The 27,550-nt window shown below is 58.4% G+C and overlaps 1 protein-coding gene across 1 annotated transcript; it reads left to right on the forward strand.

Annotated features, from left to right (window-relative positions):
* The first annotated feature begins 418 nt into the window (after positions 1-418).
* CARD10 (caspase recruitment domain family member 10) lies at positions 419-26,122 on the forward strand. The gene is made up of 21 exons (XM_081248692.1): positions 419-506; positions 678-929; positions 1,794-1,931; positions 3,416-3,741; positions 7,680-7,871; positions 8,820-8,975; positions 9,727-9,852; positions 10,973-11,164; positions 12,333-12,467; positions 12,813-12,928; positions 13,720-13,748; positions 14,198-14,321; positions 19,715-19,874; positions 20,314-20,422; positions 21,078-21,321; positions 21,485-21,554; positions 22,586-22,688; positions 23,867-24,025; positions 24,119-24,234; positions 24,714-24,826; positions 25,077-26,122. The coding sequence occupies exons 2-21, from the start codon at positions 695-697 to the stop codon at positions 25,312-25,314; spliced, it is 3,081 nt and encodes a 1,026-aa protein (XP_081104818.1). The 5' UTR covers positions 419-506; positions 678-694; the 3' UTR covers positions 25,315-26,122.
* The last annotated feature ends 1,428 nt before the right edge of the window (positions 26,123-27,550 follow it).

Consider the following 27,550-nt stretch of genomic DNA (forward strand, 5'->3'; position numbering starts at 1 on the left):
GTGTGCGCCGTTTGGCCGTCGTGCAGACTGCGTGTTGAGGTGGGCGCCAGGTGCCAGGTGGGAGCCGCGGGCCGGGCGCGGGGGGCGCGCGGTGCGCCGTGGGAGCCGACGCCGCGTGCCCCGCGCGCACGCGAGAGGGTGAGAGGTTGCATGTCCCTCCCGCGCCGCCGGGCCCCGAGGCCGGGCAGGTGTGGGCGGGCCGTCGGGACCCCGCCGAGCCAGGGCCGGGAGAGCCGGCGGGAAACAGGAAGCGGGGGGGAGGCGCGCGGCGGCCGGACGGCGGGGAGCCGGGCGTGCTGGCGGACGTGCGGGTGGTTGGCCGGCCGGACGCTCCTCGGCCCGGGCCGGGGCGGCGATGTGGGGAGGCCGGGGCAGCCCGGGCGGCGGCGGGGCCGGGGCCGGGGCCGGGGGCGGGGCCAGGGGCGCCGCGGACCCCGCCCCCCTGCGCCGGCGGAGCCGCCGCCAGAGCGCTGACCTGGGAGTCCGAGACGGCTCCGGCGTGCGGGGTGAGTCCCGGGGGCGCGGGGGCCGGGCACCCGCCGGGCGGACCGGGCGCGGGAGGGGGGGTTCCGGCGGCGACGGGCGGCTGGTCCTGCGGGCGACGCCCAGTGCTGGGATCGGTCGGCGCACCCCGCCCCCGGCGCCCGCGCTGACCCCCGCGCGCCTCTGGCCCGCAGATCCCGAAGACGCGGTCATGCCGGGCGGGGCCGAGGCAGGGGAGGCCGAGGAGGAGGCCGGGGCCGGCTCCGGGTCCGAGGCAGAGGAGGACGCGCTGTGGGAGCGGATCGAGGGCGTCCGGCACCGGCTGACGCGCGCCCTCAACCCGGCCAAGCTCACACCGTATCTGCGCCAATGCCGGGTCATCGACGAGCAGGACGAGGAGGAGGTGCTGAGCACCTACCGCTTCCCGTGCCGCGTCAACCGCACCGGTGAGCCGTGGGGGGCTCGGGGTCGGGCCTGAGCGGGCGGTGCCGGCCTTCCCTGGGGCCTTCTTCGGGACCGTCGGGCCAAGGGCTCCGATCCCCGATCCCCGGGGCCTCGGTCTCCACATCGGTAGAGTGGGATGGTTGGTGTGCCCACCATCCTCCCTCCTCCTGAACCACAGCGTGACCCAGCGTGTCCGCGGTGCCTAGACCGCGTCTGGATTTTTCTCCCATTTCCTGGGCCCCCCTTAGAGCAAGGGGTTGGCTGTAGTTGCCGGTGCAGGCTGGGCTTGGGACCTCTCGATCACAGCTGGTGGATTTGGCAGCTTTCCTGTGTCCTTTGATCTCTTCGGTTCTCTCTGCTCGCCACCCCCGCCCCCCAATTCTGTGTGCTACACACTCCTGGGAGCGTTTTCCTCAAGTGCTCAAGACCCATCTCAGCGTTCTGAGGGTGGCTTCTTCCATAAGTTGTGCCTTTGAACAGAGCTGGCAAAGGGATGAGGGTCTAATGGTGGAATTTCAGGCGTTGGTCAACGAGAGAAATATTTTTCTTTGCGTTTGGGGATGGAGGGGGCTTCCCTGTGCCATTGAAAAGGCAGGCTGCGTTTGCTGGCCCTATATCTGTGGGGGCTGCAGGCAGCGGCTTGGGGTGCCATGGAGGGGGTTGGGTCCTGGCTTTCCTGGCCGTGGCAGACGGGCTCTCCCCGCTGATGTGTTGAGTCAGGCCCCTGTGTGTGTCACCGGTTCAGAAATCTGGGGAACGTGGGCCCTGGAGTATGGCGGGGCGTGGGGAAGGGGGGAGAAAGCAACTAGGCACGGGGAGAAGCCCTCACCTTGACTCTTGGGCACCGCCCCCGCCCCACTTCTCAGGGCGCCTGATGGACATCTTGCGCTGCCGCGGGAAGAGGGGCTACGAGGCCTTCCTGGAAGCCCTGGAGTTCTACTACCCCGAGCACTTCACGCTGCTCACTGGCCAAGAACCTGCCCAGCGCTGCTCCATGATCCTCGGTGAGTGGGTCCGCAGTGGGTGCCAGCGCCTCGGACACCAGTGCAGAGGTTCCTTACCCCGTCCCTGTCAGGGAGGCACTCCCATTGTCGCTGTTGAACAGATAGGGAAACTGAGGCACAGAGAGACCTGTACCGGTTTGCCCAAGGCCCTCCCCAGCAGGCTGAGTGTGGGGCTGCGATTCTAATGCAGTTATAGTCTTAAGTTCAGAGCCCACACACTTAATGCAGCTCTTTCCCCCAAAGATGTGTCAGGCATGTACCAGGTCACAGTTTCTTCTGTAAAAAATTCAAACACTCCAGGAGACTTGAAAGTAAATAGGAAAGGTCTTTACTTCTTCCTTCAGCTCTGCTCTGCTGGTATCAGTTTGGCGAGTTTCCTTTCTCTTTGCAGTTATACACACAGACACACACACAGGGAATCATCTTACATGTCTTGCTCTGTGTTTCACTTTTTCTCAGAACAACTAATTTTTGTGTTTCTTCCACATCCATTACACTTGTTTTAAATGACTGCGTAGTGTTTATTAGTGACGTGCCAGTCATTTAACCCATCCCCTGTTGATGGACATCTAGGTTGTTTCCAGTTTACACCATTACAAACAATGCTGGGAACATCCTTCTAGGTGCATCTTTGTGCAAATGTGTGTCTCAGGAGGAGAGGTTCTGAGAAGTCAAATTTCTTAGAGAATGTGTATTTTAAAAGTTAAATCAGCATACATCCCTCCAGCAGTGTATGAGTGCCCATTTTGCTGTACCCTCATTCAGCCTGGGGATCATTTTAAAACATTTTATGCAGTCAGATATGTGAAAAATAATGTTGTTGTTTTAAGTTTGTACTTTGTTGAGAGATGTTCACAGCTTACTAGTTAGTCAACCTTGGGCAAATGGCTTGACATTTCCGTGCCTCGGTTTTTCTGGCTTTAAAATGGGTACAATAAATAGTACCTATCTTAAGTGTTGTTGTGAAGATTAAATAAATTAATATATGTATGTAGGCCAAAGAATAAAGTCAATTGTTAGTGGTACTACTATTATTGTTATTGTTATTATTATTGCTAGTGAGTTGGAACGTATTTTCCTGTGTTTACCAGCCATTTTTGTTTTGGAATTTGCCTATTGATAGTTTTTGCCCACATTTTTATTTGGTTGTTTGCTTATTGATTTGTAGGAGCTTTTTACATGTTGTGGCTCTGAGTCGTTTGTTATATTTTCTCCCACTCTGTTGCTTGTCTTTTAACTTTGTTTCTTATATCTGTCATCGTTTAGAAATCTCTTATAGCTCTTTGATTTTGTGCCTTGTTTAGGAAGGCTTTCCCTGTCCCCAAATTGTAAAAATTGGTTCCAATATTTCCTTCTAGTTTTCTTCTGGTTTGGGTTTTTCTGTGAAGTCTGTCATCCCCTTGGATTTTATTTATTGACTTTTCAATTTTATAAAATCCCCTTGGATTTTATTTTATGTCTTTTCTCTCCCCTGCCCCTGGCAGATGAGGAGGGACCCGAGGGCCTGACCCAATTCCTGATGACAGAGGTGCGGCGGCTGAGGGAGGCTCGCAAGAGCCAGCTGCAGCGGGAGCAGCAGCTGCAGGCCCGGGGCCGGGTGCTGGAGGAAGAGCGGGCAGGGCTGGAGCAGCGGCTGCGGGAGCAACAGCAGGCTCAGGAGCGCTGCCAGCGGCTGCGGGAGGACTGGGAGGCGGGGAGCCTGGAGCTGCTGCGGCTTAAGGACGAGAACTACATGATTGCCATGCGCCTGGCACAGCTCAGTGAGGAGAAGAACTCGGCCGTGCTGCGCAGCCGGGACTTGCAGCTGGCGGTAGGCCCTGGGGAGATGGGGGGGTGCCATGGGAAGGGGGCAGCTTTGCAAAAAATGACGGTCATATGGTAGACAGCCGGTGTTCCAAAGCCACCATCTGTCGCATATTGGACTGTGGGCAAGTCCCTTCCCTGCCCTGTGCCTCAGTTTTCTCATCTGTAACATGGGAGTGTTGATTTATTATGGGAGCATTTATTTCATTGAATTATGACTGTGGTTTCAACTGGGAGCGATTTTGCGCCCCACCCCCCGCAAAAAAAACCACATTTGGCCATGTCTGGAAACATTTTTGGTTGTCACAGCCAGGAGTGTGCTGTTGACATCTAGTAGGTAGAGGCCCAGGATGCTGCTAAATATCCTAATTGCACAGGACGGCCCTCCACAACCAAGAATTGTCCAGTCCAAAATGTCAGCAAGTGCTGAGCCAGAGCAACCTTGGGTTACGAGGATTCCTTGAGTTTAAGTCACAGGATTTAAGACATGTACAGTGCCTGGTACAGAGTTAGTGCTCAAAACCTGGATTTTCGTTAGCCATTGTTATTGATATCATTTTTAAGTGCTACTCGATGCCACACAGGTTACGTGCATCCTGTCATGTAATCTCACTAAGGCACCATGCACCAGGTTCTCATTTTGAAATACAAATACAGGTTTAGGATTGTAAAGGGATTCGCTTAAGGCTGCAAATTGGGAAATGGCACAGCCTGGGTTTGAACCAGGTCCACCTGGCTCCAGCGCTGGCCTCCGCCCCATGATGCTGTTCTGTTTGCTCCTGTCCAGGTGAAATCTCACCCAATTCTTTTCCATCAATGGGTGAGGCCATGCCTCTTACAGGCTGAGAAACTGAGCCTCTCTTTCTTGGTTCCTTACTGGGGCTTCGCATGGGATTTTACTGCAGCAGAGAGTTGTCCCAAGGACTTGACAACGCCCGCGGCACACAGTAGGCTCTCCCCAGTCATACCCAGAGAGATTCCACAGGGGGGATTCTGACTGTGGGATTTGAAGCCCCCTGACCCCATGAGCCTCAGCTGTGGCTGGAGCACCCCAGGGGGTGACAGGTGCCCGTGGATGATGGGTGGCAAGTGTGAGGCTGTCAGTGCGGGTGCACTGGTGCTCTGGAGCCTGCAGCTGTGCGTGCTGGGGGTTTGATGTCTGGGGAAATGAGTTCTGATTGGGGGTGTTGAGGCCACAGGTGGACAGGCCCAGGCTGTCAGGCCTACTTTAGCCTCAGCTTCCTCATCCTTGAAGCGCAAGGTCATGGATGCGGATGACATCACAGCAAGACAGCACCTCCTGTGCAGCAGGCATGGTCCTCTGGGCTTGCCGTCCATCAACTCCTTTAATTTCCCAGCAACTCCATTGGAATGGGGGTTGGCGGGGAACTGTTATTATCCCCATTTATGGATGAGGAAACTGAGGCACAGAGAGGTTGGTTGGAGTACTTTCCCAGGGTTCGAAGATTGAGCATTTCTGACTTTGCTCTGGGCACTGCTGGGAGTGGGGTGGGGTGGGGGCCGGTGGGGAGAGCCTGCTCCACGATGGCCACCGGCGCCCCTGGGTGTTGGGAGGGGCTGTGGCCTGCACGGTTGGTCTCACCTTTGGGCTGCGTGTGATTGAGTTTGGTCCCCTTAGGTGGCAGATATGTGCATGTGACTGGGGTGGGGGATGCCCTGTGTGTGTGTGCAGCTGTCTGGAGTCTCCTGGGGTTGGGTAGGGGGATGTAGAAGAGGTGTCGGAGGTTCTCTGTGTGTCTGCGGTTCAGCTGTAGGTGCACACAGTATGGCCCTAGGGGTATGGCAATCTGCCAGTAGGCAGATTATAGTTGCTTTTTCCCAGTTTAGCAATGGAGGGTAAGGGATGAAATTCAATTAATAGATAAGCTTTTCTTATCTAGCTACCCTACATTTGCCTTAACTTACTGGAGCTTTTTGGCAACAAATTAACAAAGGCTTTGCCGATGGAAATGAACAGAGCAGCTGATGGTGCTTTTCTCGGCAGCTTGGGTTCCCTCACCCTGTGGACGGGTGTGCAGTGGCTGTGATTTAATACTGTGTTTTATAAGGTGCAAATGTAATGAGCTGTTATTTCTAAGCAACATAAACTTAAAGGAACAAACGCTATAAGTTTGTGCTAAGTGAGTTTGTACACCAGGATTAAATGCATCCGTATTTCTTGGCGTTCAGCGGAGACTCCCAGGTGCCCTGTCCCCTGAGCTCATCGGGGGAGCCTGCTGGCCATGGGTTGGGCGGGAGGCCATGGTGTGTGGCTGCGGTTTGCTGGAGAGGGTGTGACCACATTTGCCCTTGTAACTAGCTGTCTTTCTCCTGCAGTTCACAAAGCGTGTTTTGTGAGGGGAAAGGAATGTGAGAGTCATGAATTTCTTTCTGAGTCCTCTGCGGAGGAGGAGTGGGCTGTTAATTCGTGGAACTGCCTGACCCAGCCTCCAGACCCTTGCGTGGGGGGGTGGGTAGGAGGGGGGTGCCATGCCAGGCTCTGGGGGTGTGGGGCTGCAAGTCCTTTCCAAGCGAGGCCAGGGCACTCCTAGGGCACCAGATATCAGCATGCCTGAGTATAGCCCCAGAGGTCATTGTGCCCCTTTTCCAACAGTGACTTCATTTTGTGGCCTGCCACCTGCTTCTCCTCTTGTCACTGTCTAGCCACCACAGGTCTATCCACCTGGACCTGCTGGACACCAGACCCTGCATGAATTTGGAAAATCACTCTGACTGAGTGCATTCATAATCCAGCAAACTGGCCATGCATATCTGCTGTCTGCCAGGCGGCCACCACCCAGCCGCCCACCCAGCACCCTTGGCCAGTTTCTGGCTGCCCACACTGAACCGGTGACAGTTGGGGTCCTAGGATTTTATTTAAAGCTGTAAAGATAGCCACTGTCACACCCTCACAGCTCCATAGTTTAAAGGATTCCGTCCACCTGCTGTCTTGTTTGATTCCTGCAATGACTTTGGGAGGCAGGTGGTGCAGCAGGGGGATTGAATGGGCCCATTTTACTGATGGGGAAACTGAGGCTCAGAGGAGGTAAGTGACTTGCTCAGGATGACAGAGGGTAAAATGGTACAATTGAAATATGGATCCCGGACTTGGAATTCATGTTGGGGTGAACCAACCTCATAATCTTCCCAAGTGGAGGCTCTGGTAGGAATATCTTTAAGGGAGGGTGAGACTCACATGTGTTCCGTGAGTGTATGTTGAGTGGGGAGGCTGGGTGAGAGGGGGACATCCTGGCTCCTGGGCTGGGTGAAACCCTCAGAATCCTCCTCCTCCTCCTTCCCCCCACAAGGAGATGAGGAGATTGAAGCACAGAGAGGGGCTGTGACTTGCCCAAGGCCACACTGAGTTAGAGGCCGAGCTGGCCCAGCCCCTGGGTCCTCCTATTCTTTTTTTTTTGCGGTACACGGGCCTCTCACTGTTGTGGCCTCTACCGTTGTGGAGCACAGGCTCCGGACGCGCAGGCTCAGCGGCCGTGGCTCACGGGCCCAGCCGCTCAGCCGCATGTGGGATCTTCCCAGACTGGGGCTCGAACCCGTGTCCCCTGCATCGGCAGGCGGACTCTCAACCACTGCGCCACCAGGGAAGCCCGGTCCTCCTATTCTTGATGCAGCCCTCCTTCCCCTCCGTTATGCTGGTCCTGTGCTCAGTGTCAGAAGTGTGGGACAGAAGAGCGTGTTATGATACGGCCCCTCCACCCACAAGTCCTTGAGGCAGATTCCCCTGGGCGGGTGGCTTGGCCTTGCTGCCTCCCTTCCTTCCTCATTGTATTTGTCCAGCCTGTCCCTTCTTCCTAGACACGTCTGGGGAGGACACCTGCTTGGGCCCCTCTGGGAATCTGGGAGGCACCCAGGAGTGTGGGACAGGACCTCTCCTCTCTGGCCTGGCTGGTGCTCCCTCCTTGAGCTGACCCCTGTCCTGGGCCCCAGGTGGACCAGCTGAAGCTCAAGGTGAGCCGGCTGGAAGAAGAGTGCACACTGCTGCGAAGGGCCAGGGGGCCACTCCCTGGGGCTGAGGAGAAGGAGAAAGAGCCCGACAGCGCGGACCTGGTTTCTGAGCTGCGCGCGGAGAACCAGCGGCTGGCGGCATCGCTGCAGGAGCTGCAGGAGGGCCTGCAGCAGGTATGAGAGGCAGAGGGGGGCAGTGAAGGGGGGCGGGGGGAGGCCAGACCCTCCCACTGCTCACTCGTCCCCCTGAGGCCTGGAGAACGAGGATTCTAGATCCGGGGATCTGAGATCTGGATGGAATCCTGGCTGGCCCCTTGTCTTAAGCTCTGAGTGGAGGGCCTTCAGTACTCAGCTTGTGCTGGGTGTTGAGTCTGGGGTCTGCCGGCGGGGGTGGGGTCGGGTGGGGCAGGAAGCCTCTAAACTCCCTGAAACTGTGTACCCGATTTTGTGTGTGAGCATTTTTCTGGGGAGAGGGCCTCAGCTTTCCTTGGATTTGTAGAGGAGTCTGACCCTGGAAAGGTTGAGACCCCTGGGTGGCCCTGGAGCTTGCTCAGTGTCCTGTGGCAGGTCGGTGGCAGTGGGGGCCTGCCACCTGGCCACTGCTCCTCATAGGAAGTGGGGGAGGGAGCCGGGGCTCTGGTGTATTTCACAGGGTTGGGCGTGCCGGCTGGGGTGTGGGTCTGTGGGCTGGATCTTAAGCCTTCGGTCTACCTCCCTGGGCCAGGCTCAGACCCTGTGAAGACCCATTGTCGGGGCGGGGGGAATAGGCCTTGGAAATATCACCCGTCTGCTGTCCTGGGTGGCAGGTAGGGCCCAGAGCAAGAGAGAACAGGCCTGGTTCTTGTTGAAGAATATGGTCCTGGTCCAACTTGTCTGAGCACGCCCTCATCCACTTACCTCATTTGTACCCCCAGATGCTCCCTGGAGGGTGGGCAGGGCTGTTGGCGCCACACACACTCTACAGAGGGGGAAGCCGAGGTCCAGAGAGGTCAAGGCCCTTGGCCAAGGTGGCAGAGCTAGTAGGGTGGGGCTGAGGGCTGAGGGCTGTTTGTCCCCCTTACCCCACACTCAGGGTGGGCCCTGAGCCAGGGGCTGAGGCAGCCCTGAACTGTGACCCCACAGGAGGCAAGCCGGCCAGGGGCCCCAGGCTCAGAGCGCATCCTCCTAGACATCCTGGAGCATGACTGGCGGGAGGCGCAGGACAGCAGGCAGGAGCTGTGCCAGAAGCTGCACACTGTGCAGGGGGAGCTGCAGTGGGCCGAGGAGCTGCGGGACAAGGTAGTGTCCACATCTCCCCCCTCCCCTCGCACCTCCCTTGCCCCCACTTGCCTTCTTTTTTTTTTTTTTAACATCTTTATTGGTGTGTAATTGCTTTACAATGGTGTGTTAGTTTCTGCTTTATAACAAAGTGAATCAGTTATACATATACATGTATCCCCATATCTCTTCCCTCTGGCGTCTCCCTCCCTCCCACCCTCCCACCCTCCCACCTGCCTTCTTGCTAACAGCCTGGGGAGGGCATCACCAGTTTACTTCAGCCAGCCTTCCCCCAGCATCCGCTGTACGCCAAGTCCTGTGCCAAGAGCTGTGCATTCGTTTGCTCTCAAATATGTATTGAGATCGATCGGTGAATGGAACAAAGGTCCCTGCTCCTGGGGAGGGAAGATTCTAGCAGGGGAGACAAACAGGACACCATACACGTAATCCGCAGTCCGTTACCTCATGTCACAGAGGGCAATGAGTGCTGTGAAACAAGTAGAGTGGGGTAAGGAGGCAGATTGCACTTGAAATGGGGAGGCCCAGGTTGGCTGGGACGGGGTTGTTATCCCCATTTTACAGAGCAGGCAGCTGAGGCCCAGTGAGGTGATGTCAGTCAGTGGCCCAGGCACCCAGCTGGGGAGGTGGGCACTCATTATTGAGGCTCAGGCCTCTCTCCCTGGACCTGCTGGACACCAGCTGGTCAGCTGCCCCTGTCCCCAGCCCTGGGGTATGGCCTGGGCGTGTCCCACCCCGCTCCACCTGCCCACAGTACCTGCAGGAGATGGAGGACCTGCGGCTGAAGCACCGTACGCTGCAGAAGGACTGTGACCTGTATAAGCACCGCATGGCCACCATCCTGGCCCAGCTGGAGGAGATCGAGAAGGAGCGGGACCAGGTGAGCCCGGCCTGCTGTGTGCCCGGCCCTGGTTTTCGTCCAGGGGAAGATGACGAGAGGCAGACAGGACTGGAATTGTAGACAGAGATGAACAGTGCACTTATCAGTTTAGGAGGGGGCAAGTAGGCCAGGAGAAACAGACAGGGGACCTGAGATGTGCCAGCCCACCCCCTCAACACACCTGCCTCACTGGGCTCTTGTGACAGGTACGAAAGTTGGTCCTGTGGCCCTTGCATCTGAATCCCTTGTTCTCCCTGCCTCAAGGGCAAGGCCTACACAGGGGGAGGTACTTACAGATATTTGCTGGTGAAGAAATCCTCAAAAGTTCTGGCTCCCAGGCCCTGGGTACCATAGCCCTCATCTCCTGAGGCCATAGGGTAGGCTGAGGACCTCGGGCCAGTTCCTCCGGGCCCGCAGCCCTCCTTGCGTGAGGTTCCCCATGCAGCGGGAAGGGCAGGAGGTTTTGTCCTTGGACCACGTTTGAATCCCACTAGAGGAGTTGAAGTGTACACGTGAGAATGGGCCTCAGGATCCCTTGGAGGGCCTGGTGAAAACACAGATTTGAGGCTTCATCCCTAGACATTCTGATTCATGTGGTCTGGGGGGGGCTCAGGAATGTGCACTTCACCTGCCTGCTCCCAGCCTGTGGGTCTCTGGCCCCAGCTCCCTCTGAGACAATGGGTAGCAGGTCCTGGCCTTGGGCCTACCTCTCAGGGACCCTGGTCTTCACTGTGGGGAAAAGCACTTTGGGTGCACTGGGCTGGATTTGAACCCTGAAGGCTGGGAATAAAGACCCCTGCACCCAGTGGGTCCCACAGAAGAGTTTTAAGTGGTTTTGGGAAAACGGTACGAGCCTGGACTCTGCAACTCTGTTCCTGCTGGCTTGGTGTCCATGTCTGTAAAATGAGAATAGTGAGACTCTCTAAGTCGGAGAGTTAGTGTGAAGATTAAATGAGCTGATATTTAACACAGAGGGCCTGGCTCACAGGAAGTCCTTAATAAACGTTAGCTGCTGTTCCTGTTGCCACCCCTGCATCTGAGAGGTCAGCGGCCAGGACAGCTGAGCCGATGTGGCTCCTTTAGCTGCTGGCCCAACACCCTCCCCGCCCTCTCTCGCCAGGCCATCCAGAGCCGAGACCGGATCCAGCTGCAGTACTCACAGAGCCTCATTGAGAAGGACCAGTACCGGAAGCAGGTCCGGGGCCTGGAGGCCGAGCGGGATGAGCTGCTGACTGCGCTCACCAGCCTGGAGGGTGCCAAGGCCCTGCTGGAGGTGCAGCTGCAGCGGTTCCACGGTGGCCCCTACCTCAAGGTGAGCAGGGTCAGGAATCCAAGCTGGAGCTCTTGGCCAGGGTGGGACCTGGTGGGAGAACTCAGCCGGGGGTGGGGACATGGGGGACCCATTGGGAGTCCTCAGCTGGGCCTGGGAAGTTGCAGGTTCTGGGAGGAAATACATGGGTCTTGGCTGGAGCCCTCACCCAAGGTCAAGAACGTGCCAGTCTTGGAGGGCCCTGTTGGCCAAGGTGGACAAAATGTAGCTCGGGTAGTTGTGGGTTGGTGTATCAGGGAAAAGACAGGAGCATGGGAGTCTCTGAGTTTCTGGGGTTGCACCTGGGGCACAAAAAATAGTTTGAAGCCTGGCTTAGCATATACTTGGAGAAGCCCGGCTGCCCGAGGGCCCGTGAGCATCTTAGAATGCAAAATGTGGGCCCTAGAAGTCCCTCAGAGACCAGCTAGTCCAGTTCCCTCATTGCACAGGGCCCAGAGAGGGTCAGAGGCTTGCCCGAGATCACACAGCCAGCCAACAGTGGAGCTGAGCCCCCAGATCCCTTATAAACCAGACACTGGCTCTCAGATCTCTGCCTGGAACTCTGCCTTTTCCTATCTTGGGTTTGCTTAAAGATGATCAGTTGAGTTTAATGCTTGAAGAAGTAGAACAAAGGAAGCGTGAATCTGTGATTTCTGACTTTTAAAAATCCTCAGTGGCTTTTAGGTAAAGGCAAAACCCCTTACCATGCCCTAGAGGCCCTACAGGGTGCCCCCCCCCCCCCCGCCACCAGCCTGGTTCTCTCGGTCTCAGCCTTTTAATTCCTGGAATGTGTCACAGTGCTGCCTCAGGGCCTTTGCACATATTGTTCCATCTGCCTAGACCATCCGCCCCAACTTTCATCCTTGAGTTCTCAGTTCCAACCACACTTTCTCTGGAAAGCACTCTGATGCCCCTGGCTGGGTGGGGCTTTTGAGTGCCTTCCCCACCCTGGGTACCTTCCTGCCTGACCCTCCTGGCTGCTGAGCCTTATTTCCTTCATGTATCTGCTTGTTTATAGCTTATCTCCTCCGCTAGGGTGTGAGCTCCACAAGGGCAGAGATCCAGCTCTCCTTCCCCACCACATCCCTGTTCCCAGCAGGTGTTGAGAAAATGGCAGGGCCTGGCCCTGGCCCAGGGCTGCTGAACTCTCCCCACCCCCTTCCTCTCCCAGGCCTGCGCCTCTTCCCATTCCCTGTGCTCCAACCTCAGCAGCACCTGGAGCCTGAGCGAGTTCCCCTCCCCGCTGGGAGGCCCTGAAACAGCTGGGGAAGCGGCTGTCACGGGGGGATCTGAGCCCCACACCTCGGTAAGACACCTGCCCTAGCCCGGACGTGGAGGGTACGGATGGCCATCGTAGAATTACTGACACGTAGAGTACTCTCCAGTTTGCTGACAGTTCGGTTTCACACGAGAGGAAATCGAGGCCCATGAAGACCAAATGCCTTGTTTAAGCTCACGCAGAGCCAGCTCAGTGCTGAGCCTGGGCCTGGGCACCGGGAGACTTGGGGAGCCACTCACATGCCCATAACCTTGCAGAGCCTACCCCTCGGCTCTGGGCCCTAGTTCCCATCTGTGAAATGGGCACAAACTAGGTACGATGAGTTGTGGGCAGGTCCTGTGGGGGTGACCAGGCCCTGCTGTGGCTTTGCAGGAGGAGGCCACGGACAGCGAGAAGGAAATCAACCGGCTCTCCATCCTACCCTTCCCCCCCAGCGCCGGCTCCATCCTCCGCCGGCAGCGGGAGGAGGACCCCGCACCCCCTAAGAGGTAAACAGCTTCCTCCCAGAATCCCTGATGCCAGAGTCAGGTCCAGACTGTCACCTCCCTTTACTGCCCTTAAATGGCTGGAGCTCTGGAAACCCAGGTTGCAGGAGTCATAGGCATGAGTGAGGTCAGGGGTTAAGACAAGGTCAAAGGGCAGAGTGGGCTCAGTCCCTGCTGAGCACCTTGACATGAGGGTCACTGGAGGTCAAGCCTCAAAGATCCTTAATCCAGGGGGAAGCCTGGGTGGTTCAGGGCTAGGAGACATGGAGGAAGTTCCCAGGGGTCAGGGACCTCAAGCAAGAAAGGCCCCAGATTCAAGCAGCAGCAGAAAAGGGGGGCCAGAAAAAACTGAGCCGTTATCACTGATGGCAAGACCAAGGGCAGGAGACGCCTCCTGGCATGTGTCCCCGTCACGGGCTTGATCCGACGGATGAACTTGCCATGACAGGTGTGTGATGGGGAGGTCATGGTCTAGTGTTGGAGGGAGGCAGACCCCAGAGTCACGAATGACAAAGGTAGAAAGTGAGGCTGAGATGAGGCGTGAGAGGTCAGGGCAGCCTTCCGGGAGGGGGTGGCATTAAAGGACAGGCTAGGGCATTCTAGGTGGAAGAACGGGGCAGAGGTCAGGATGTTAGCTTCTTGTCCTGTGTGTTTAGGGGACTGGGTGGCACGAGTGCACCGTGCCTGAGACCCCTCTCGGGGTCTAGCCTGCACGTGCTTGGGGGGTGCAGGACATTTGGAGGCACAGGAGCACTGTGCTCAGTGCGGGCCCCTCTCACCCTCTCTCTGCCCAGGTCCTTTAGCAGCATGTCGGACATCACAGGTAAAGGCCTGGGGACTCCGTGGGGAGGGCTCATCTGGGTGCCCACCTGAGGGCTATGCTGCCTGCTCTGCCCTTGGCCTGCGTCCCCCTCCCTGAGGCTTTGCTGTCCTCTGGCCGGGCAGGGAGGCTCTGCTTGAGAGGCCCTGGGGGAGTTGCTTCCCACCTCTCACCCCGAGCTCACCCTGGTCCTCTCTCCTGGTCTCCGCTGTGCTCTATGGGGCTCCTCAATTCCAGCCCGTCCTCCATCCTCTTCTGCGAAACTGAAGGGTCACCCTGGCCAGCCCAGGCCCAGCCCTGAGCCCCGTGAATCCAACGTGTTCCAGGGGCCTCAAACCTGCCAAGTCCCCAGGCCTCTGGGCCATGGGCCATCCCAGGGCTTGAGGGGCTCAACCCCGGGCCCTACCCCATTGCTCAGTCTGGCGCCCCTAAACCTCACTCCTCCTCCCCAGGGAGTGTGACGCTTAAGCCCTGGTCCCCTGGTCTCTCCTCGTCCTCGTCCTCCGACAGCGTGTGGCCTTTGGGAAAGCCGGAGGGCCTTCTGGCCCGAGGCTGTGGCCTGGATCTCCTCAACAGGTACTGCAGCTGCCTGGGGGGGTGTGGAGCTGGGGGGCTGGTTCGGGTTCCCAGCGAGAGGGGAGCAGGGGTGAGGTGGGAGGGAGCAGCAGCGAAGCCTTCGCCTCACGGCTGTCAGACCATTAAGGTCTTTAGACAGAGTCACACGTTGGATTCATATGCTGTCACCACTGCTTATCGTCTGGGAGACTTGGGCTGGTCACTTCACCTCCCTGGGCCTCAGTTTCCTCACTGGCTAAAGGGCCATAGTGATGTCTTCCACAGGTGGTGTTCGGAGGTTTAGGACGCGTGGCAGTAAAGCACCCCACTTTGCCAGGCAGGTGGTGGGTAGATGGTAGCTGTTACTTGTGCTGCTTGCCTGTCCTCCCGGCTTGGGGTTCCCAGCAGGACTGAGCCTCCCAGCAAACTTCACGCTGAGGGTGGGGTGGGGCCCCTGCAGCTGGGCTGGCCCCAGGCCCACAACTGGAGTCATAAATCGCCTCGGCTCAGAGCACGCTGCAGACCATGTGCTCTGTCCGTTTTGGTGGATGCGTGGTCTCCCTGCTCAAGACTGTCCGTGATCTCAGGAGGACAGGAGATGGAGGAGGCCGGTCTGAGAATGTGGCCTTTGAACTCAGGAGCAGGCATGGGGGGCCTCTGGGTGACGTGGAAGAAGAGAGAACAGAATCTGTCCAGGGATGGACCTGGAGTTTGGTGGTGACTAGAGTGTGAGGGTGGGGGAGGGGAAAGGCGAAAGGCTGGGGCAGGCTTTGTGAGTCAGGATGGGGAAGTGTGGATTTTGGCTTCTGCACCCTGGGAGACCTGGTGGTGGTTGGGGGAGCTTAGCTATTACTAAATGCAGGGCCGGCTCCTGGCTGCCTTACAGCATTCCCTCTGTCCTGGGAGGCAGGCATTATTATGATTACCCCTGTTTTGTAGAGGAGGAAACCGAGGCTCAGAGAGGTTAACTGACTTGCCTGAGGTCACACAGCTGGGACGTGCCAGGGCCAAGGTGCAGAGTGACCTGATCAGATTTGCGTTTTGGAGGGGGCATAGGAAGCGCTGGTGTCAGAGCTGGAATGCGGGGATGCTGGTCACAGAGTGCAGGTCACACAAGAAATCAGGGCACAGCAGAGCCAGGGGCCTCCTGCCTCCTGGAAGCAGCTTGGCCAGGCCCCTGCCCCCACTCTCACCCTCCGGCACAGGGCCCAGTGCGACATTGTTTCTCACTGTGCAGGACGTGCTTCTGGGGGAAGGGGCGGAGGCGCCTCCCTTCCTGCCTGCCTCGGCCCTTCCTCCCTTCCTCCGCTCAGGCCTGCAGCAGGGGTCCTGGCTGCTGTCCAGGGGGCGCTGGGATGCAGCAGAGGGAGCTGGAAGTTCTGGCCCAGCCCCCATCTGGGCCCCATGATCACGTGGGGCCACCTCTGCTGCCCACGAAGTTCCTGGGGAGGAGGGAGATGGGGGAAGAATGAAGACTGAGGTGGACTGGGAGAGAAAGGGGTGGACCGATGGGAGGTCAGGGACTCGAGTGCCCTAACGGGCTGGCGAGTGCTGTTTGCATGTGTCCTGGGCTGGGGCAGGGTTACAGCTCAGAGCATAGGGGGAAGAACAGACTTGGGAGCCAGCTGAAGTCCGGGCTCTGTCACTCGCTACTGTGGGGCCTTGGGCAAGTCATTTAATTTCTCAGTGCCTCAGTTTCCTGCTCTGTAGAATGGGTTCACAATAGTGCCTGTCCCCTGGAGTCATTGTTGGGGGTTCCGGTACTCCTACTAGAGCGCTTAGTACAGTGCCTGGCTCGCGGTGAGCGGGAAGCTAGCTCTTAGCTATTATTATTGGTGCTGTTGTGGCTTAATCCTCAGGGTAGCCCTGCAAGCCCCATTATACAGATGAGGAAAATGAGGCTCAGAGTCAGGAATGTGTCCTATGGCCACTTGGTGGTGGAGCTGGGGATTCTATTGCCCCTTCCGCCCGTCGAAGCTACTTTAACCTCGCGCCTGTGTTGAGTGCCCACTGTGCTCTGGGCATTTCAGCCCTCTGCTCTCACCTGCCCCTCTTGGCTCCCAGGGCCTTGGGGCAGGGCAGGATGGGGGACATGGATGGACAGGCAGAAAAAGAGTGAAAGTGAGGTGCTGAATGGGGCGGGCACTGGGAGAGTACTGGGGTGTTGTCTCCCGGGCAGGGCCACCCCTGTCCACACTTGTCACGTAGACATAGGGTCTCCAGCACTGGCCGACCTTGCACAGGGAGGGTTTGGATAGGTCATCACCTGACTCCACCACCCACCACGTGTGTAACCCTTGTCAAGTTATAACTTCCCCAGGGCCTCAGTTTCCCTCTTCTCTAATGTGGGGGGAATAACAGGCGGTTCCTGAAGGGTTGTCGGGAGGATTCAGTGAGGCAATCTGTGTGACATGCTTAAGTGTCAACTTCAAAGGTCCCTGGCCTGCCTAGGGATCTTCCCACAGTGCCCTGGGGTGGGGCAACACTCATCCAGCCCACTTAGCCCATCACTGCTCAGGGCTGGCAGAGTGAAGGACTTGGCCCCATTCCCCTGTGACCCAACTCCTGACCTGACACTGGGGAAGTGTCCTGGGACCCCATCCTTTCCACCCCCCACAGGCAGGGTTGGGGTCAATCAGAGTGTGCTGCCCGAGACCCAGGAGTCCTGAGAGGCTGGAGCAGGCAGCCCCTGCCCCCTACGCATTCCTTTCTCTTCTGAACCCGCTTGTCTGCTGAGGCCTGGGGCTGAGGGACCTGGCCTGGACCCTGCCCCCATTGAACCGCCAGGTAGTAGCCTGGGGCTGTGGAGGCTCAGAGAAGCCACTTGGTCCCTTGGGGAGGTGGGCAAGGGCGTCCTGAAGGAGGAGATGCCTGAGCTGGGTCTCAGAGCAGCAGGAATTGGCAAGAAAAGCCTGAAAACCTGGGGTGGCTGAGAAATTGCCCTGATCCTGGAATTACAGGGAGGGGAGGGGGCGTGCTCAGGCAGGGGTGGGTGGTGAGCAGGTCGGTCCTGGAGGGCCTGGATGCAGGCTGCCCGCTGGGCCCTCGACTGGGGAAGCCGTGATGGTCAGTCGTCTGTGGGTTTGAAATGGGTGGGGAAATGGGGCCACAGAGAGGTGACTAGTCCTGAATCACACCTGATGACAGTGAATGTCTATTACTGAGCACTTAGATTCACTGGGCACTGTTCCAACAACGTCCCATTTTTTTAAAAAGTAATTTTATTTTATTGATTGATTGATTGGCTGCGTTGGGTCTTTGTTGCTGTGCACGGGCTTTCTCTAGTTGTGACGAGTGGGGGCTACTCTTTGTTGCGGTGCGCGGGCTTCTCATTGTGGTGGCTTCTCTTGTTGCGGAACACGGGCTCTAGGCACACGGTCTCAGTAGTTGTGGCTCGTGGTCTCAGTAGTTGTGGCTTGCAGGCTCTAGAGCACAGGCTCAGTAGTTGTGGTGCGCAGGCTTAGTTGCTCCGCGGCATGTGGGATCTTCCCAGACCAAGGATCGAACCTGTGTCCCCTGCACTGGCAGGCGGATTCTTAATCACTGCGCCACCGGGGAAGTCCCATGTCCCATGTTTTAACTCACTGAGTTGTACAATGAGGTAGGTAGCTGCAGGTGGGACCACTGAGAACGAGGCAAGCAGCCTGGCCGCCTGGCCCCAGAGTTCCTGCTGGCGCCCTCCACGCCACTTTTCTCAAACTGTTCTGACCACAGCCCTCCACGCGAGAAACCCAGTACATGTGCCTGAAACAAAAGGGTTACAGGAAGATAGTTGGATTTACTTGAAGGGAGGCAGGCTTATGTTTTCTATTCCATTCCATTAAAAAACAGTGCTGGTCATGACCCAGTGAATTTCACAACCCATTTAGTTGGAAGGCCCTGCAGCCCTCTGGTTTCCACCTCTACCTGCATTTTCTCTATATTTGACCCTCACACCCACAGTGGGAGACGGGTGCCATCATCGTTCTTGCTTTAGGGAGGTGGGGACAGAATCAAGTGGCCAGCTCGCTTGTCCAAGGCTAGGGCACAGCTAATGCTGGGGTTGGAGCTGGACCGTGTGGCTTCAGCCATCGGGCCATTGCGCAGCATAGCCAGGCCTGGCCTCAGGCCTCCTGTCTCTGCCAAGGCCTTTCTGTGCCACACTGATGTGGCCAGGACAGTCCCGGGGCTGAAGGAGCCTGTAAAGGCAGCCCTGATGCCTCTAGCATCCATGTCTAGCCCCAGCCCCTGGCGCTTGGCTCTCTGTTTTGACGGAGGGGGCAGGAGCCAAGTCGGACTCCCCAGGGCCAGGGTTCCGCCCCTTCATGGGTGCTGATTGGGTTAAGGTCTTTGCAGCTTTGCCCACCCCAGGCTGGCAGCAGGGGGCAGTGTGGCCCTGTGGCTGCAGCTGCCAGGGTGGGTGGGGAGGCGAGTGAACGCCTGGGCTCTTCCTGGGCCCCCTCTCCAGCTGGGGCACACCCGTGGACCCTGGTCTCTCTTCTTCCCCAGAACCGTGGGGGCCCATGGAGAGACTTGTGGTCAGTTGTCACTTAGTCTGGCCACAGGGCCTCACCACCTCTCATCCAGGGACAGGCAGAGCCCTGCCATGATGGGGGTTTGGTGACTCTTTGTCCTGTCAGTGGTACCCACTTCCCATGAGAGGAAGGCCAGGCGCCTTCATTCCGAGCCCTCCATAGGCTGGCTCCAGCTCGCCTGTTCTGGAAGTTAATTAGGGCAAGGAGCTTAGCATGGTGTCTGGCACATGGGAAGCACCCAGGGTTTCCTGCTACTATTATTATTGTTGTTATTAAGTTCTTCCACGCTGTGTCCTGTATCCTGCCCTCCACACCTTTGCCCATGCCAGCTCTTCAGCCTGGAACCGTGTACTCTCTGTCGAGTCCTGAAGTGCTTCTATTTTTCACCATGATGTATGTAGCCCAGCTGCTGCTTCCTCTGGGAAGCCCCTCCCCTTTGTGCTCCCACTGCCAGCAGTAACCATCTCTGATCTGTTGTGATCTAAAGGTGACCTCCCGCCCTAGACTATGAGCATAACAAGCTTATATTAGTCATCTGCTATGTGCCAGACACTGTGTTTGGTGGTAGAGATCTGGAGCTGAACATGACAGCAGGCTTATTCTCAGGGCGTTCTTTCTGAGCGAGGAAACAAATGGGAAGATACAAAAACGCGGGGCTTCAGCAGGAAGCTACGCCTCACCATGTGCAGGGGTTTGGGAGGGAGAGGTCGCTTTTGACCTGAGCTTTGAAGGACGAGCAGAATTTGCCAGGCAGAGAAGAAGGGGGAGGGCATTCCCTGCAGGTGCAGTGGCCCGGGGTGGGAGTCATGGCATCCTTGGGGAATCACTATGGTTCTCCAAGAATGTTGAACTGAATCAAAATACTGAACGCTAATTCCCATCTCCTTTCTCTCTTCTCAGGTCTCTGGCCATCCGAGTGTCTGGCTGGAGCCCCCCGGGGGGGCCTGAGCCCCAGGACAAGGGCTTAGACGGCCTGTCATTCCTCGGGGACAGCTGGTCTGGGGCTGTCGTTCGGAGGGTGCTCTCTGGGCCAGGATCGGCCAGGGTGGAACCAAGAGAGGTGAGGCCCCGCCCCTCTGAGCTGGGGGAGGAGTCAGTGCTTTAGTTGGGGATGGATGCCCTCTGATTGGTGGATCTAGGTCACTGGGCGGAGTTTCTTCGGATTGGCCGAAGCTGAGGCGGGCTCAGTGACCAGCGGCTGGCTGCCCCGCCTCAGCCAGCATCAAGTGAAATCTGATTGGGCAGGGGCTGGGAGGTGGGGCAGACTGACTGAACCTGGACAGATCCCCACCCTTACACGTGGGAAAGACCAGACTGAGCCAGGCTGGGTGGGGAGGCCAGTTGCCAAGAGCAGTGTCTGACTGGGCACCACACTGTGAGCTGGGGGGCAGCTGAATTTTGAGACATGGTCACCCCCACACCCAATGTCCTCCAGCCCCAGGGCTGTCTCCGGAAGCCCTGGGAAGCTCAATTCCCTCCCTGCCTGGGTTTTCTCCCAGCCAAGGGCAGAGGCTGCTGGCTTGGAGCGGGCAGGCCTGGAAGGCGAGGCCCAGCAGAGAACCTTGCCCTGGAACCAGACATCCACACTCCCTCTGATGGACTTCAAGGGTAAATCTGGCCTGGGGGGAGGGACTGAGGACTCGGGAGTCCTAGAAGGTCAGGACTGAGGGCCCAAGAGAAGGCTCATCTGGTCCATAGTGTGGGTGGGACAGCCAAGGCCTGAGAGGGGGATGCTCCGCCTCCTGACCCCTGGCAGTTCCCTCCCCTCCTGCGCCGCTGCCTTCTTGCCGGTTGCTCTTGTGCCCTTCCTCTGTCTTGTCCTCAGTAAACAGCTTACAGTGAAAGGAGCACTGGATAGGAGTCCAGAGACCTGGGTTCGGGTCCTGGTTCTGTCCCGAGTGGGCTTGGTGGCTTTGGGCCAGCCCCCACCCTCTCTGGGCCTTGGACTCTCACTTTAAGAAGCGGAAGGTGGGGACTTCCCTGGTGGGCCAGTTGCTGGGACTCCTCGCTCCCAATGCAGCGGGCCCGGGTTCGATGGCTGCTCGGGGAGCTGGATCTGCGTGCCACAACTAAAGATGCCGCATGCCGCAACTAAGACCTGGCGCAGCCGAATAAATGAATAAATATTTAAAAAAAAGAAGGGGAAGGTGGGGTCCTGGCTGCTCAGGCATCGAGAGGGCCACATCTGTGGCCTCTCTGAGGCTGATGCCTGACTTTCCCCTCTCCTTGTCCTCCTTGCTGCCCACTGCCTGTCCATGCCCAGCCTGCCAGTCCTTCCATGAGGCCCTAGACGCCTGGGTGAAGAGGCCGGGGGCCGAGCCCTTCTACATTCGAGCCAACCTCACCCTGCCTGAGCGGACCGACCCCCATGCCCTGTGCGTGAAAGCCCAGGAGATCCTGCGGCTGGTGGACCCGGCGTACAAGCGGCGGCAGGAGTGGTTCTGCACGCGGGTTGACCCCCTCACGCTGCGGGACCTGGACCGGGGCACTGTGCCCAATTATCAGAGGTGACACTGCCAGCAGCCCTGGGAGCTGGGACTGGGATGGGGGACTCTTTCTCCCTCCTTCAGTCCCTCACCATCCTCTGGGACAGGATTGGGGGGCTGGAGGAGAGAAGGTGAGGGGCTCCCCTTCTCCCTACAAACGCATGACACGACCCCCCCTGCACAGAGCCCAGCAGCTCCTAGAAGTTCAGGAGAAATGCCTGCCCTCCAGCCGACACCGGGGGCCCCGCAGTAATGTAAGCAGGGTTGGGGGGGCAGGACGAGGGCCTGGGGAAGGGGTACTGAGGGGGGCCCCAAAAGGGAGAGGACAGGCTCCATTATCCGGGAGCCGGGGGAGGAGACCCCAACCACGCTTGGCTGCTCATCTTCTCGGTGAGCTCCTTGGTTGCTTCTCCACCCAGACTTGGTTGATCCTCTCCGATGTGTCCAGCAAAGAGAACAACAGGGCTCCTGTCTGGGTAGTTGAGAGGGGGAGGTGAGATAGTGTGCCCGCTGCCCAGGAGCACGCGTGGCACGTGGTGAGCACTTAACGGAACAACAGTCACACCCCCTTCTCTAATCTCTGGACCAGGGCTGGGCTGGGTGACGGCCCCCACTGTGCGCCTGGGCTGAGTGAGGCTCAGAGAGGTTAAAGCGGTCTCAAGAGCCCGCAGTGCTAGAGAGAAAGTGGAGAGCCTGGGCTCTGGAGCCAGGCCACCCAGATCTGCATCCCTGCTCTGCTTCCTCTCAGCCTGTGACCTTGGACAACCACGGGACCCTCCCTTGAGGCTCTGTTTCCTCATCTGTAAAATGGGGGGATTATGCTGCCTGCCTCTTGGGTTCATGCACGTGGGATCTAGTTAGTGTCTGTCACATTGTAGGTTTTCAACACCTGTCAGCTGTTGGTATAATTAGTGCTGTGGATACTGGTTTCTGTAATCTTCCTACCCAGGGTCACATTGCTCATTCATTGGAAGAGACCCCAGAGTTTGTCTCTTATGTCTTATTCTGGACCTCGGTTTCTCAATCTCTAAGTGGGGGCAGACCTAAGGCTCCTCTAGCTCTAACTGGGTCTGACAGTCTTGCTTCCCTTGGTCCCTAGTGATGGTTGCCCTTCCCTGCCTCGGGGGCTGTGCTGGGCCGGGTAGGGGCAGGGGAAAGCCTGGTGGGGAGGGGGCTCTTGTGCTGACCCATGAGCCTGGACAGTAGTGGCAGCGGGGCTCTCTCTCCCTGAGGGTGGGATGGAGCTGAGCTCTCAGGTGCCCCTCTTTCCCTGCCCGTTCCCCAGCTGAAGAAGCGAGCCCTGGACCAGCTGCGGCTGGTGAAGCCCAAGCATGTGGGGAGTCCTGCTGGGGACTCCCCGGAGCAGCTGCTGCTGGAGCCCTGCTCAGGTGTGTGCACAGGTGTGAAGGTGCAGCCTGCGCTGCTCACGGGGTCCGAGAGTGTGCACCTCTGGGTGTCCTTGGCCTTGGTGGTCCCTTTGGCCTGGAAGGGCCTGGGTTCCTGTGGGGGGCAGGGCCCATGCCAGGGGCCTGGTGGGAGATGGGCCACCAGGGTTGAGGGCTCTGTCTATGTCTAGGTGTGATTGTGGGTCTCGGTGAGTTTAGGGCACGCACGAGCACAGGCCTCTCCTTATCTGGCAAAGCATGTGTAGCTGTGTTTCTTGCCTGTGTGTGGTGGCAGATGCCATGACGACCCCAGAGGGAGTTTCTGGAGGCAGGAGGGTGAGGCCTTGGGCCAGAGAAGGGAAGAGGGGCTGGGGGAGCTCAGATGAGGGAATAGCAATTCTGAGGGGCAAGGAGGAGAGGGTGGTTAGGGAAGACTTCCTGGAAGGGAGGTTGTTTGAACTGGGGCCTTCATGGATGAAGAGGAGTTTGTGCCAGGCAGAAGGCACAGCTTGTGCGAAGGCTCAGAGGCATGGCGGCATGTACTGTGTTTGGAGGACACTGAGTACAGCAAGTGCATAACTCTGTCATGTGTGTGGCAATGAAGAGGAGAGAGGGGAGAGGGGAGGGGGAGGGGAGGGGGAGGGGGTTCCCCGCCCACCTGGGGACCTGGGAAAGCATGACCTGGGCTCTGAAAGGAGAGTTAACTGGGCCACCCCAGGGCATGCAAAGGCCCTGTGACTGGAGCTGCTGAGCTGTGAGGCAGGAATGGAGTCTGTTGTGAGGGAGCACGTGGCTCGCTGCTTCTCCAGGCTCCCGCAGGGCTGGCTCACCCACGTGGAGGATGTGGCTTTCTTCCTGAGAGTTGTGGGGAGTCACTGGTGCGTTGAAAGCAGGGGAGTTACAGGATCTGACCTCAGTTTTAAAGCGTCCCTGCAGCTGCTGAGAGGATAATGGCCTGTAGGGGGCAAGGGTGAGGCAGGGGATGGGGTGGAGCCTCCTGCGAGGGTCCCAGGTCCCAGCGAGGGCGGGGGCAGCTCTGCTGTGTGTAGGAGGAGCAGCAGGACTTAGGAAGGAAAAAAAGTTAGGGGCCTTGAGAGTATCAAGGGGACTGGCTACCCCAGGAAAGAGGAGCTGGGGCCCTGCCTGCACCCCCATCTCTTCACACCCCCTTCCCTGCCCAGAGCCAGAGCGGAGCCTCAAACCCTATAGCCTGGTACGGCCCCTGCTGGTGTCTGCCCTGCGGCCCGTGGTGCTCTTGCCTGAATGCCTGGCGCCCCGGCTCATCCGCAACCTCCTAGACCTGCCCAGTTCCCGGCTGGACTTCCAAGTGTGCCCAGCAGGTGAGCCTGCGTGCCTGGAGAGGGGAGGGCTGGGTGGCACCCTGGGGCAGCCAGGCCCACTGGCCCTTCGTTCCTTCCTGTCACTGCCTGCAGAAAGCCTCTCTGGGGAGGAACAGTGCACATCGTCAGCGCCCGGAGCCCCCAAGGCCCGACCTGCCACCCCTGGGCTGGGCAGCAGGATCCGTGCCATCCAGGAGTCTGTCGGGAAGGTAGGTGCTTGGGGTGGGGCAGGGGGGTGCCCTCTGGGCCCAAGAGCAGAGCCTGAGTGCACGCCTGTGCCGCTCAGTTGCAGAGTGACCCTGGGCAAGTCCCTTCCCTTCCGTGGGCCTGTTTCCTCACCTGTGAGATGGGTGGCCTGGGGCAGTTGACCTCATGTGGGTCACCCTGGAGAATTTGGCTGATACATCTCACCTGTTTGTCTTTGCCTTCAAACTTGCCTCTTCCCTGGGAGCTGGAGCTGCTGGGGTCAGCTCCATCCTACAGAGAGGGAGGCTGAGGTCCAGTGGGGGGAAGTGACTTATTTCCCTGGGTCTTGGCCCTTCCCCTCCAGTTCTTTCCTTGTTGCCAAGGTCCCCCTGGATGCAGAAGCAGGACCCTGTAGGGGGCTGTGTTATGGGGCCCATTCAGGGGGCAGGGAGCTTAGGGTTTCTGGCCTGAGAGTAAAATGTAGCCTTGACCCCCTGAGAAGAAACACTGCCTGTTGGAGCTGGGTGCTCGGGGCGTGCGGGAGCTGGTCCGGAACGAGATCTACCCCATCGTCATCCACGTGGAGGTGACTGAGAAGAATGTCCGGGAAGTCAGGTGAGATGGGCCGGGAGGATGGGGAGGACCCCAGTGCTTCCTCCTCTTTGGGTGCCTGTGTCTCTGTCTCTGTCCTTCTCTCTCCGTCTCTTCCTCTTCTCCATCTCTTTGTTTGCCTTCTGTCTCTCTTTCTGTCTCCCGCTCTCCGTCCTCTCTCTCTGACTCTCCTTAGTCTGTCCCTCTCTCTCTGTCTCACTGTCCATCTTTATCCCCCACTCTGACCACCGCCCACCTTCCTGTCTCTCGGCAGGGGTCTGCTGGGCCGGCCGGGCTGGCGGGACTCAGAGCTGCTGCGGCAATGCCGAGGCTCGGAGCAGGTGCTCTGGGGGCTGCCCTGCTCCTGGGTGCAGGTGACGGCCCACGAGTGGGGCCACTCAGAGGAGCTGGCCAAGGTGGTGCGTGGCCGCATCCTGCAGGAGCAGGCCCGCCTCGTGTGGGTGGAGCGCGGCAGTGGCAGAGGCAGCAGCAGCAGCAGCAGCGAGGCCTGAGGAGTCCCCTCTGACGCCTGTGCCTTCCTCACGCACTTCAGAAACGGCCCCCAGCGGGGACCCTGGTGTGTGCAGTGGAGCTGGGTCCTCCCCACCCTGAGCCTCCCTAGACCCTGAGACGCTCGACGTGGGGCCCTTGGCTCTGGGCTCCGGGCTCTCTCACCCGGAGGAGCCCCCGGGGCAGAGCTCCCTCCCATCCCTGTACTTGCTGCTCTGGGCCTTCCCGTGGCCCCATGTCTCCATGGACCCATCTCGTGGGTCTCATGCACACATCTGTGTCCTCTCCCTCGTCGCTCGCCTTGGAGCATCTGCATTCTCACCCCTGTGCACTGGTTTGCACACCCAAGTTCCCAGGGTGCCGGCTCGCGCCTGCCCCTCCCCCTGGCACACGAGGTCTCCGGGCTCCACAGCCTCTTCTGCTCACAGGAGCCCTGAGCCCGTCATGCGTGGTGCCCACCCGTCCAGCTCACATCTCTTGTGTATACCTCCACGGGGGCATTGTGGCTTCCCGGGTCCACTGTCACTTGTGCCCCTCGTGTCTTCCGGTCACACGTGTGTCCATGGTTCTCCCCTGTGTAAATATCATGCCCCCACCCCCGTGACCCTTGGGCGCTGACCCGCGTGTGTTCCTGGTGAGCACACCCAGGACCATGTTCTCACGGCGCCTGTGCCCTGCCCTGCCCCACCTCTCAGAGGGACGGCCGGGGAGGGGGCCGGCTGCCCCGTTAACAGAATGTACAGCTCGTAGATTTTTAACGGGCCTTTTTCACTTAGAAGCTGCACGTTATGGAGCATTAAACAGTTTGTCATAGAAGCTGGTGGCCTTTTGCTTGCTTGCATCCCTGGCCCGGGGCCCCCTTTCCATCCCCCCACTTGTTGCCACCACAAGCTCAGGTTGATACCACCTTTCAGGTTCCCACTGTCCCGCGGGGAGGGTCACATTTCACTCCTGACTCATCCCGGAGCTGCCTGCCATCTGCGCTGGCATCACCTTACCTGCCCCGGAATGACTGGAGGAGGGCCCCACAGATGGGCCACCCCTGCGCTCAGATCTGCTCGTGTCTGATCATCAAAGGAGTGTCCCCTGGAGTGGGGATGCCAAGCCAGCAGGGTGTGGTCTAAGGCTAAGGGGCCCAGCTGCTGAATCCAGGGGACTAAGGGCAAACCCTCAGTGTATTACCAGGTCCCCTCAGTGTATTACCAGGTCCCTGAAACTGCTTCACTGGACAGGACGGTCACCTCCAGTGGGAGAAATCTAGGTGGCCTTGCTGCAGGAGGTGCTGCTTGAGCTTGCATTGTGGGATTCCTTTCTTCAGGAAGCAGTTAGTGGACTTACATACCTATATGTTCTTGGTCCTCCTATGACTGTCCTCAGTCACAGTGATAAATTTGGACAGACTCCTAGGAGGTTTTGGGGGAATGGCTATACTAGGTGGAGGGAACCCCAAGAGCAAAGGCTCAGAGGCAGAAAATGGGTTGAGATTGGCCACCTGGGGAGTGGTAGGAAATGAGGCTGAGAAGTCCAAGTCCAGGGGTCGGGGGCTGCTTAAATTTGAGGTCTGGCTCAGACACCATCTCCGCAAAGCCTGCCTGATTCTCCCAGCCCTTGGGAATTCTCCTGGGCCATGCCATGCTCTGCTTTGTGGCAGGATGGTGGGTCTCTGTGGGTGGCTCTGGGCTCCCTGGCCATGGAGACTGGGTCATGCTCATTTGGGTAAACAAATCTCCCCACTTCCTTGCTGTATGCCTGGCCTAGTGCTTGGTCTATGGACATATGAGTCTGGGTGAAGATGCAGGAGCCCAGTAGCTGGTCCCATCTTAGGTGCCCTTTCCATGGGGGTGGAGAAGCCCACCAATCCTTTAATCTTCACCAAGTCTTATTTTTTTTTTTTTTTTTTTTTTTTGCTGTACGTGGGCCTCTCACTGTTGTGGCCTCTCCCATTGCGGAGCACAGGCTCCGGCTGCGCAGGCTCAGCGGCCATGGCTCACGGGCCCAGCCGCTCCGCGGCATGTGGGATCTTCCCAGACCGGGGCACGAACCCGTGTCCCCTGCATCGGCAGGCGGACTCTCAACCACTGCGCCACCAGGGAAGCCCACCAAGTCTTATTTTTGTCCCCATCTGACAAATGAAAGTGAAGTTCAGAGAGGTGAAGTAACTTGCCCAGAGTCACACAGCTAGGGAGTGCCCCAATCAGGATTTGAACCCTGGTTTGTGTGGCATGAAGCACGGGATCA

Source organism: Mesoplodon bidens (genome assembly GCF_964165515.1).
Source record: "Mesoplodon bidens genome assembly, chromosome: 11".
In the NCBI taxonomy this organism is placed as follows: Eukaryota; Metazoa; Chordata; class Mammalia; order Artiodactyla; family Ziphiidae; genus Mesoplodon; species Mesoplodon bidens.